At 38.6% G+C, this 12514-nt stretch overlaps 1 protein-coding gene across 6 annotated transcripts in view; it reads left to right on the plus strand.

Moving 5' to 3' along the window:
• The window catches only part of PAM (peptidylglycine alpha-amidating monooxygenase), a 117549-nt gene that overhangs the window by 32681 nt on the left and 72354 nt on the right, over positions 1 to 12514 (plus strand). For all 6 annotated transcript variants that reach the window (XM_072140103.1, XM_072140127.1, XM_072140135.1 and 3 more), the window contains exon 5: positions 6299 to 6386. In XM_072140103.1, the coding sequence (XP_071996204.1) occupies positions 6299 to 6386 (88 nt within the window). The remainder of the gene's footprint in view (positions 1 to 6298; positions 6387 to 12514) is intronic.

Below are 12514 nucleotides of genomic sequence, written 5' to 3' on the forward strand. Positions count from 1 at the left end.
ATTTGTGGAAAAGATGCTAGGTAACACATGACCCTTCAAGGCTATGTGTGATCGAGACCAGGTCCGCTCTGGTGTAGTTCTGTGTAAAGGCCTGCAAAAGAATATTCGCAGGTTTTTAGAAAGCACTTTTTAAAAACCTGCAAAACTTTGCCTCCATGCATAGCGGTGGCGAAGTTGCATAATAATCACAGTTTTGCATTGCGCAAGAATGTGATTATTTCACTGCTTAGAAAAGTGGCGTAGAAACAGTGATAAATACCCCCCACCATTTGCCAGTTTCAAATTTTTGCGGATCCACAAAAATAAATGACAAACGGAGTCCATTTTTGTGGACATATGGCTCATCAACAAATTCTATACTAATGACACATTACCATGGGGATTAAATACTTAGGATTCCTATGGGTGGCCCGACTTGGTAATCAGCCACTAGGGGAAGGCCTTTTGCTGCTGATTAGAATTGTTCGCTGGATTCCTCCATATAGAAAAAATCATATTTTTGTAATCCTTAATAAACACTGTACTTCCTATTTGTTAAAGCAATTGTTTAACTAATACTAGCAAAAAAAAATGACAACCATTCCACCAACTTTTAAAGCACAATATGAAGCATGGTACTGGGATTAAAATATAACTTTTATTAAATATATGTACGTTACATATTACCTACATAGGTAGGTTTGTTCTTAAGTTGAATTTGTATGTAAATCTGAACTGTATATTTTATTATTGTAGCCCCAGTCAGAATTTTTTTTTTTTTTGGTCTTTTGTGACAATTGGATTTTAAAAATGTTGGATTGTCATAAGAACCAGAATTAACAATAAAGCTTCATTACAGACAACTTTTATAACTCCTACTGGTGATTATTATAGCCTAAGGCTAAAGTACAGTAAATTGCCAACATCCAGAGGTCCGTTTGTAACTAGGGGTTGTCTGTATTACGGTTGTTCTAAAGTAGGGGACCACCTTTTAAATATATACAAAATGCCAACAACAACAGAATCACCAAGGACATAAAAAATTGTATTCATTTCACCACCTAATAAAAGATTAAATGTACCACAGATTTGGAGGTTCACAGTATCTGGGTAGGAGAAAGAGACTGGTTTTTGTGCCATGAATGATTTCGTCCCCCTAGTGAACTACACTGGCACAATGATTTGTCAGACAAAAGCTCCTAATAGCTATTACATTATTTATTAAATGAAATCTACCATCAAAATCCAACATGATAAACCAGGGACATTACTCATAGATCCAGGCACAGTGACTGTGGTAATCTTCTTATATCTGTTATCCATGGCCTCCTTCCTGCTGTAGTAAATGTGGTCCGTAGACTTTTTAAAAATTACTCCCCTTGTTGATTCTGTTGTGTTGGAATATATATATAATGTATGGAGTAAAAGTTATGTTAAATCCACTATTCTCCCCTTATGAAGTAGAACTAATTCTGGACTTAGTTTGTCTTACTGACCTAATGGGATGGGGTAGTCTGTAGGGGATCTACGTATTAAAATTTCTGCTTCTTATACAGTTTTTTTTACATCCGTCTACAACCCCCTGAAGTTATTTGTTAGAAGTTGGCATGTCTGAAGAAAAGAAACTGAGCAGAGAAGATAATTTTTCCGTTGTATTGGATATCCGCAGTCAGCTTGATTGGTTTCCTTCTGGAGGACTTATCAGATGAAGCAGCAGTGATTTGATTCATTCTCTTTGGTGTGTGCTTTCATGGTTGGCAAAAAAATTTGGTTCCCATAATATGCTTATTATGTTTTCCTGCCAAGCCTAAGCTTTCGGCAGACCTCTAATATTGCAGGCTGAAATGTGCTTTCTCCATAGAAATACTAATTTGGTCTGAAATCTCTGAAACTCTGTTTGTAGGGAATACAGAAATAAAAGAAAAGAAACCCTATGTCTAGATTGGTGTTTTCTGGTAATAATTCCATTCTTAACACTGGTTCCTTATGTAAAGTATTGGGGCTTAGTAGATGTTAGAGAAGCACTCCACTCACAGCTAATGCATTGAATAGTGAATGGCGCGGAGCCTGAAGGGAGGAGCAGGACTCATTTTCATTGTATTTCTAGAACTTTGCTAGAACCTGGAGTCATGCTTCTCCCTTCAGGCCTGACACAAGGTACAATTCAATGAATAAGCACTAGAGTGAACAGTCCGTTCTTAAAGCTGATATCTTGTAAGGTTGGCTGGTGTAAAGACGCAGCTTCAAAATAAACAAGTCACGATCCAGCATTTGTGAAAAACTGTGTCTTCCGTTTTATTTTCAAGCGTGCATGTCCAGAAAAAATATTCAAAGGTCAACGCGTTTCAGGTGGTATTTCCACCCTTAATCGTGACTGAATGAATTAGTGAGGTGCACTTCGCCTCCTATAACCCTGAGTGAAGCAGAAGAAACACCTAGGAACTCAGGTGTCAAATCAAATACTACAATATTTTACAGAATTTAAAAAGAAGAGACTATATCTCATATATATCGCAAGACTTCCCCTTCCAATGGGAAGCAGAAGCAATCGGCCTACCTAGGCATTAAACTTTCCAACCCCTTTAAACACTGGGCATAAATGTATATGTTCTCCCTTCTTTCTTCCCTTCAAAAGGACCAGTATGCCTTAAACTAACTTACTCCCATGGATGGGGAGTAATCTAAAAAATGCTTTTACTGCCAGATAAACAGATGTTCTTCTTTTATATGGAGGGCAATTCTTTACACAGAACCAGAGGAGGTTTAGGGGTACCTAATCTCTAGAGCAGTGGTTCTCAACCTGTGGGTCGCGACCCCGGCGGGGGTCGAACGATTAAAACACAGGGGTCTCCTAAAACCATCTAAGCCACGATTTTATTGCATTTTTTGGCACGAATACAATATTCTTGAACATGGTTTGGGGTCACTGCAACATGAGGAACTGTATTGCGGGGTCACAGTATTAGAAAGGTTGAGAACCACTGCTCTAGAGATATACAACAGCTTTCCTACTACAACAAATACATTCCCGGTGGGTATATATTCATGCCTATCATTGGCCACTAATTGAGAAAACTCTCACTAATAACTGACCTCTGTTACACTTGGTGTTAGCTCACACCTTATGTCCCAAAATCCGTCCCCCCCCCCCCTTCCCCACAACAAAGCTCCTAGTAAAGCGGCCCAATCCAGGCCTGGAAAACGCTACTTGCCAATCCAGCTCTCCTATGAGCTTCATTCAAATCCCTATCCAGGTGATGGAATATAATCCCCATTAGACATCTTATTTAAAAAGGGATTGGTTCATTTACACCAACTATTTCCAGAATGGAAACCAATGTAACAAAATGGGAGCAGGCTCTTGACATGGACTTTTCATGGACCTAATGGAAAGAAGCATTTACGCAAGCTCTTCAAGATATGTTAATTCATCATTGTAAAGAACTCCGAAACAAGACCCTGAGTGTGCGTCCATATGTTCAGTTTCTCAGATGCAGTTTTTGTTTCCCAAACCAGGAGGGGAGTGAGAATAAATGAGGAGCAGCACTTCTTAATAATAAGTCCTGACCCATTATGATCCAAACCTGCTTTTTGGCATCAAAAACAGCATCTAAAAAACATGTGGCTGCACCCTCAATACTCTCTTCACTACATGGGATGCCAGGTATAGAATCAAAGGGGTAAATTTTTGAAACCAGAATTCAACTCTAGTTCCTTCTGTCCAATCAATGTTTCTGATACTTCCCTTTATATTTTTCCCTCCTAAATCTTACACTGGTCCACACATATCAGAAATGACCACATTCTCTGTGATACCATTTGCTATATTGTTAGAAAGTTCATATTCACTTCTCTGTTATGTTGAAAATAAAGTCTGTAATGCTTTTGTATGTAGAATGAGTCTGGCATTTACTATTGTATGTTTGAATCATGACTCAATAAAAAAAAGTATATAAAGGAAATCGGGATGAAACCACAAGCGAGGGGGGGGGGACCTATTAAGTATTCGGGAGACAAATATAATGTTAAGTCTGTGGGTTTTTCAATACTTGTATTATGTAAAGTTGACTCTGCCTTGTTTTGCTGCAACTCATTCCACATAATTGAGTACGAGTTGTCTCTAGTTGTGCTCTCATTGTCAGTCACCTTGGTAGGGCAACTCGATGAAATGTTATAAAAGTCATATAAACCAATTTTTGTGCTGTACAGAATAAAAGAGCCTAAACCAGACGGTCTTCCCTTGTATTCACATGGCATGCATTGCTTTTGTTTCTGGTTACGACGTTGGAAGTACTATATTTAGATTTCATATCTGTTGTGTTACTGGAGACAGCTATTTTCTGCCAAGCATTGTTCATATTGTCTTTGTTTTAGATCTGTCACTGTGCACTGCACATTAATTTGTGTTCATAGAGATGAGGTCTACCCTAGGATTTCTGGTGGTGAAAATGATAGTGTTTAATTAGTAATAACCATCTGTAGTTTTGTGTTTTCAGTATTTCTAAATGTTGATAAACATTGCATGCTAGTTATCTGGTATTCCAGGAAGTCAAGTAAATCTAAAACATTTATAAAGGTTTATCATAGTTTTTTTTTTTCTAAATAATGACCAAAGCAAAATTAATAGTATATATCTTTGGGTTTATTCTTCAAGTTTTGGGTCAACTTGAACCTTATGTTTTAACATGAAAAGAATGTTTCCCTGTAGTGCACTGGAATTATTATAGAAGAAAAGATCCTACCAGCGTGGCCTAGACCTCAAAGGGACAGGCCATATAAATTACAATTATCCACCCTTTTCATAGGATAGGTGATTTGAACCATATAGTCACTGGGGATCTAACTTCTAGGCGAATACAAAATGGAAATGTAGCTCCTTTTCCCCTAGTTAAAATGGAGCAGTTGTCACACAGTTGATAACTGATCATTTATAATTTGTGGAACAACCCTTTAACTGAATTTCCCTAAATATAGCTATATAGTCATAGAGTATCCAATTAGTTTATAGATTTTGGGATCTCACTCTGATGGCTGGTCCTGCTCTGTCACATAATATGTTAATAATATTAAGGGATATAATACACCCAAAACAGGAATAAGATTTCTATATTCTTTTTTGGACCCTGCAGGCAGATGTGAAAACACTATACACACCATTGGCCACCTCTTGCATCCTCTGATATGCCTGCAATGTCAAATAAGTGAAGTCCTATTCTTCACTTATTGACTATAGCAATCGCGACTGTGCTAAGAGACACATCAATCATCTTCTGCAATTGATCGAACACTTGGGACCTCTATCTGGGTTCAACTCCCTACTTCTTCTTCATATAGGCTTTTATACAGAATTAGTGGCTGTGTTTGGTCACCACTGTAGTCAATTACCTGGAGACCTATAGGGTTTCATGATTTGAGGTAGAAACCAGCATAGGACAAAAAAGTATATTCAACTAGCGGGATCAGTGAGGGGAGTATCATCTATATTGTTACATATATTATAGATCTTGCAATCGGTCGCGCTCCTGTGATTTTTCAACAATTGGACATATTCCTCTCACACTCAACATTCCTGAGCAATCTGTGCCATTATTTGCACAGTAGGCTCTCTACTGTTAGATGGGATGTCCTGAGATGGACAGCCTGGTACCACCCACCTGACACTAGAGAGCCTCACTAGCACACTGGATGCCAAAGTAACAATCATGATCACATGGGAACTGTGGTGGCTTCAGAAATTCGAAATGCGCCAAAATCCATGGAAAAGCAACAGTTAAAAGATCCAAAGAGTTGAATTTGGTGAAAATGGTGAAATGAGTCTTATACCTGTTTATACCTGTTCCTTACAGTGTTTTATTTTTGCTATTATCTCAACTCCTTCATGACGAAAGATATGGGTAGCCATAGGATGTTTTGCCAGTACGCTTTTCACCCTGATGAGAACATAAGGCCTGGTGACGGTGGCATTGGGATATTAGTAAATATGTTCTTTTAAGCAATTTTTGTTACTGGAACAAAACATGAATGTTCGAGACAAAGGGAATAATGAGACGCATTTGGTCTAGTAAGACCTATGTGAACTCTTTGATTTGTAAGGGCTTGAGTTCTACAAAAGTACATCAATGATTAGAAAAATATGTTGCACACTTTAAAGGGAATGTCTTGTGTATTCATTTTAGTTTCATAAATATTTACATTGACAGAAATAATGGGATTATCTGGTGGCCTTTGTCAGGTTGTGTGACTGGTGCTGGACTCGTTAGTATGTCAATGAAATGCAACGCTATTCTTATTGAGTAATATATTGTTCTTTTTATCCTAGTGGACTTCAGGCCTCATGCCAATATGGATACCACACATCACATGCTCCTGTTCGGATGCGGCTCCCCTGCTTCCAACGAAGAATACTGGTAGGTGATCTCTCAACTTCCAACATTTTGGATGCAAAATGTGATTCAAATTTTCCCAAGATTTAATTTTCTTATCAATGAATCTGTTGTCTTCACTGATCTGTAAATGGTAAGGGTCTAATTATATCATCATTAATAATATTGTCGTGGGTGGTTGGATAATGATGATAACTTAGTAAATACTGTTGAAAGCAAACTTATAAAAGGAATAAATGATAAAACAAAATCTTCTCTTTCTTTATTATTACTTCTTTTGCTATTCCATCAGCAGTCACCATTTTTGAGATCCTCCTCCTTATTGTTTGGCACTTTATTATATCATCTGACAACTATTGCTGCCTTATTGGTTTGTCCTGTTAATAACAAAGTGACAATAAATTGTCACTTGCGGATAAGCTAATTTAGAAGTGACAAGCAATATAGCGTGACCTCCTCTTGTCAGGTTTGTCACCATGTCAGCTCCTCCGTGGTCTCCATCTGTAAATATAGAGAAGGAATATTCTCTTTGTGGATCGCTGTATTTATTATTTAGGAAGTTTTCTTTTATAATGAATCATTTCTCGGAAATGTAGTTTTTGTGAGGCTGCTAGAAAGATCCAGAATTATCACTTCCATTCCACTAAATTCTATGCACCTCAGGCATTTCTAGACTTCTACTACCATTTATACCATGTAAATATCATTTCATAAAACTTTAGTCATTTCAGAGTTATATGTTAGAGACCTTGGTAAATGTGGGGTTCACAATGCCGAAATTTTCACTTTTCCCTCAACTGGACATTTTAACACCGTCATTTCAGCCACTTGAGTTTGCTTTCTGTGGAGAGTACATAGGAAATTTGAGTCTGAAGACAGAAGTGCAGCTGGCAGGTTACAATGCTCAAATGCAAGTTTTTTTCCACCCTACGTTTTGGTTTTCTCTGCATAATAGATAAGGTCCTTAATGTATATACCACTGGAGATGGATACTATTGCATGGCATCCGTTACCAGCCACTGTTGAAAATCTACCATCAAAATCCTAGATCCAGGCATCATCACTGTGGTACCAAAAGGAACCAGAGTGGCAATAAACACCAATATATAAAAAATATAATATTCTTTATTGAAAATACATAGATCCAAAATATATAATCCTCAAATGGGAAAAGAATGTAAATACAGTATATGAGGGACACAAGTGGCCCCAGATGGAAAAAGGGCAACACAGGAGACCAATGGCTACCCCTATTAGTCCAGAGTCCAAATAATATAGTTGTAGATCAAGGTAATATGGTCAAAGTATTAGACTCAAATACATAGGGCAAAAGTGGCAATAGTGCAGTGAGGAAAATATGAACCATGCACAACACTGGTGGTACCATCCAGTGTTAGAACAAAATGTATATCAAAATACCATTGCACACTCACCCGAAAACATCATGGACAGACGCTGGGCAGATCAGGGGAAAGCCAAAGGATGCACCCCTGTGCATCACTGTGGTAATCTTCTTGTATTTGTGATCTGTGGCCTCTAAAATCAACTTTTAAAATTATGCTAATGAATCAGAACGGCTATGGGCATGTTACCAAAGCCCCTCCATGCTCAAGTTGCATAGACTGTTACATTCTGAATGAGCACTTCCCCACTCCCACAGTGTGCTCACTGCTGCCGAGATTACAGGTAGTGCAGACTAGGGTGAGACTGAGGGTACATTTAGACGGCCGTCTGTGGAAATGTATATGCAGCTGCATATACGTCCCCATAGATGGCAATGGCATTCCGGCAGCGGCACATTGCCAGTTTTTTCACAACAATTAGTGCTTGAATTTCTTTACATGGTGCCTTGTGTTACATTCATGACATGTGATCAGTGATCTAATCGCTGGTCCTTTAGCCTTCTAAGAATAGCAAACTGTACACCATGCATGTGATTACATGAAATCACAGCAGCCTCCATGGAGAAAGGAGAGGAGTAAAGGTTCATGGAGGCTACTGTGACTTCATGTGGTCAGATATATGCATGGGGTACAGGTTGCTATTATTAAGAAGCTAGAGGACCTGAGACTATGTGACTCTGGTCACATGACATGAACTGTGACCAATAAGGAGGCATAAGGCATGGGGAATATTAGATGGGAGGGGCTGGCTGAGCAGGACATGCCCCCTCTGATGCCAGGTAATATAAGGTGATTTATGAGGATGTAAGCGAAACAATTTTTAGCTAAAAGAAGGGTGTCTATTAATAAAACTGTATAGGAAATGTGGTGACAGGTTCCCTTTAAGAATGGGGTAGCTTATACATAAAGTTGATACGGCAATTTGAAAGAAAACCCTGCAAAAGGGTCAAAGCGCATATTACTGCATTATTTATTAATTGATTTTGTCATTTGACAATCTATAAACCCTTGCATTATCATACATATAAAATGTAGAACCGTTTTGGAGTAATGACTATTGGGCTGATGTTCATAAGCGGCTGCTGTTTTATTCCTGCCTGTGGTATAACCATCTCTCTTTTTATAAGGACATGCTGTTCCCTTAAGACCTGTGAATGTAAACGCATGAATCTGTCCATGTTGTCTTCGCTTCATTGGGTGGACACAAATGAGCTCATAACTTGGTGCGAGTGATGATGTATGAGCTTGTCTCCGCAGGCGGCGCTTTGTGTCTGCACTTAGTAAATTACCTTCTTGGGCTTCTTTATGGTCCCTGTTTATAATCTTGAGTTATGTATACGGTTGTATCCCTTCCTATTCATTCTGTATATGAACGTAACCATAGTATGCATTATTTATTGACATTTAGAATGACTATTTTAATATGGATGAGCTATATGCAAATGAATAGTGTTTACACAAGCAATATTGAACCCACTAAAAGGTTAATCCATTAGTAATACTTCGTCCTGGCATCATCACTGCTCTTAATTGGGTTATGCCTATATAGTCTGATTAACAGTGTGTGAAAGCCAGTGACGTGGACTGCTCTACCGCACTGATAGCAGCGTGATGCGTCCTAGTGCTAACCGGCTTCCCCTGGGGAATATTTCTCTTTAACCTCAATAATGCAAATTACTTTCCCGTTCAGATTTCAATGTTTATTCGAAGTGGGTCTCGCCCCTTATTTATGCCTCTGGCGCACTGATTGAAATGTGATGCTTGAAAGACAAAGTGTCCTGAACTTCTAGCTGGAAAAACAAACACTTGCTATGTCTACTGGGAAAAGATTATTATGCTTCCTCCGTGCAAGGAATATTGTATATAGTACTACTGTATTTTATTACTAAATCAAAGGTTAAGGCGGGTTCACAACTCCTTTATAGAAGTTCTTTGTATCCGGTAGGCTAAATACGGATGAATGTGCTTGGTGCGTGAATCCCATACCTTGTGGTGGCTGGATTTCATGGATCAAGCAATTTGCTGGGGACCGAATTTCAAGCATCATAGTAAGGAGCACACAGCGTTGTTTTTCCACTGGGAAGCAGGGACTCCTTGCATCGTATATCACTATAACAATCCTGGTGTAGTTTTCGGTTCTTGTAATCTAACCACAGAAAGGGCACATTCCTGTTTTAAGTTTTTTTTGTGAGCAAAAACAACACTTATGGTTACAAATAACTGAAGATATAACAGAGATGTGAAATGGCCTTTTTCCTCCAGTGTTTTACTAGTTATGAAGAGTCTAAAAGGACTTTATTTGTTATGCGGTCCGGTATATACAATGTTCACTTCGCTGCCCTGCTTCCTTATTCCTGATAGACAGGTCTCACTGCTAGGCTATGCTGCTGTGTGGAACATTGAGAGAGAACTCTGTAAATGAGTGGGCACTTCATGTCAGGTGACCAGGGTGATATCAGCCTGTTACATTTGAAATGTCTACCCCATGTATGTATATAATCACAAGAAACCACAGCATTCCCATTGTTCCGTAGGGTAAAGCGGCCATTGCATCCGAATGAGCTCATATTCTTTAGAAACAGAAATTAAAAAAAAATCTAGTATATAAAAGATAATATAAACTCTCATAGTTTCAATAGGAGTTATATCATACTACAAGTTTCTCACACTGGCTGTTTATGCTTTGGGCTAGTCTGGATCGTTATGCTTTGGGCTAGTCTAGTTCATTGTACTGTGTGTGTTGCCATAAATATATTTGCCCTTCTAGAGGCTTGCAAACTTCACAATCCTAATAGTTTTTACGGTTCCTCACATTACTCTTGGAGAGAATTGTGAGAAGGAAGAAATACCATTGGAAATGATTGAATAACATTGTTGTCTGATTAAAGAGAACTTGCCATTTAAATTAACCCACCCAAAATGAATAATTTTACAAACAACGCTCTTTGGGAGCGACTAGAGGACAAAAACAATCCAACATTTACAGAAATATATGGTCCAGCTCTGCTAAGTTGGAGCCCAGTATTAAACGGTTGTCATATAAGCAATGGAAACCGGCTACATATTACATTTTACTTGCATTACCCTGCCTCCTTGTTCCTGATTGACAGATCTCATGGCTAGGACATGCTGCTTTGTGGAACATTGAGAGAGAGTTCTGTTACACCACTGGAAACTTGATATCATGTGACCAGGGTGATGTCACCCAAGTCCTGTTCCATTTTAAACGTCTGCCCCACGTGTGTATCTGATCACATGAAATCACAGAAGGCTCCATGGAGGCTTCCATGGGGAAGAGTAGAAGTTCATGGAGGCATGCTGTGATTTCATGTGATCAGATACATACATGAGATAGGCGTTCAAAATGTAACTGGGTCAAGGACCTTAGATGACATCACCCTGGTCTCATGACATGCTGACAAGAGTAGATGGGAGGGGCTGGCTTGGCAGGACATGCCTCCTCTGATGCCAGGCAATATAATTTAAAGTTGATTTATGGGGTGTAAGCAAAACAATTTTTAGCTAAAAGAAAGATACCAGTTAGGTTCCCATAGGAGCCCTTTTAACGATCACTAGCTGTGTTTGTAAAAATGTGGTGACGGGTTCCCTCTAAAGAAAACCTGTCGCCTCTCCAGATTTGACTTTTCTATTGAATACAGGCTGTGCTCGGGTTACATACAAGTTGAATGTAAATTGGAACTGGTATATTTTGTAAGTGTAACTACAGACACAGTATTTTCACAATCTTGGGATGTCATGTGAACTAGAATAAACAATAGAGTTTAGAGATCTTTACTAAGTGTTGACCATTGCAGCCTGGGGTCAAAGTACAGCAAATTGCCAGTATCCAGAGAGCTTCACCAGAGGTCACAGTGGACAGAGCGGTCCATTTGTTACTATCCGTCATCTGTTCATAAGTCTGGCACTGCCTGTAATTGCTTTCCTCATAAAATATTAATAAAAAACCTCTCAAAAAAATCTTATTTTCAAAGTATGTTGTGCCTTAAATAAGATTATATGTAGTTGGCCAGGTCAATGTTACCAATTGAAATGTATTTTATCAAGCTGTGCTGATTTCAGAATAGGTGATCAATGCTCTTTAATAACAGTGCCCCTACATATGGACCTAAATCTGATATGTACCTAAATTGTGGCATAAAATTAATACTAAGTGTTCAGATAGCCTAAGGGTCTATATACTTGTAGATGTCCTGATTTATTTTTTTTTCTGTAGATAAAATTCAAATCCAATGAAACATTTACACATTTTTTAATAACTTTACAGAACAGAACAAAATCATATCCACATAATTATACAGTATTTCAGTTTTGCATTTAGTTATCATCCCGCTGGTTTGTGTTAGAAAGACAATTTACCCAGTCTCTCTGGTGTGCGAAATTAGCTGTTATCTTTTAAAAATGTCAATTCTCCACGGCATTGACTGCAACAGAAGGACGGTAAAGCGCTGAGCAGACGTCGAGGAGCGATAAAGTGTAAGCCATAATGGCAACAAAATATGGCATTTTCCACCAGTGTCCTGACCGCTAAACTTGATGCAATCCAAAGTTTCCATACACATGCAGGTCACTCTACCTACTACATGATGTGGTCAGGGTTCTAGGCCAGGGATCACTACATGGCACAAGTACACACATGTGGCATATGTCATTCTGAATCAATCTACGGATCATAGTATACTCCATTATAATCCATAAAAAGGTTGTTTTAGCCACTCCCTGCTAACTTAA

Source organism: Engystomops pustulosus, chromosome 1 (assembly GCF_040894005.1).
Source record: "Engystomops pustulosus chromosome 1, aEngPut4.maternal, whole genome shotgun sequence".
In the NCBI taxonomy this organism is placed as follows: domain Eukaryota; kingdom Metazoa; phylum Chordata; class Amphibia; order Anura; family Leptodactylidae; genus Engystomops; species Engystomops pustulosus.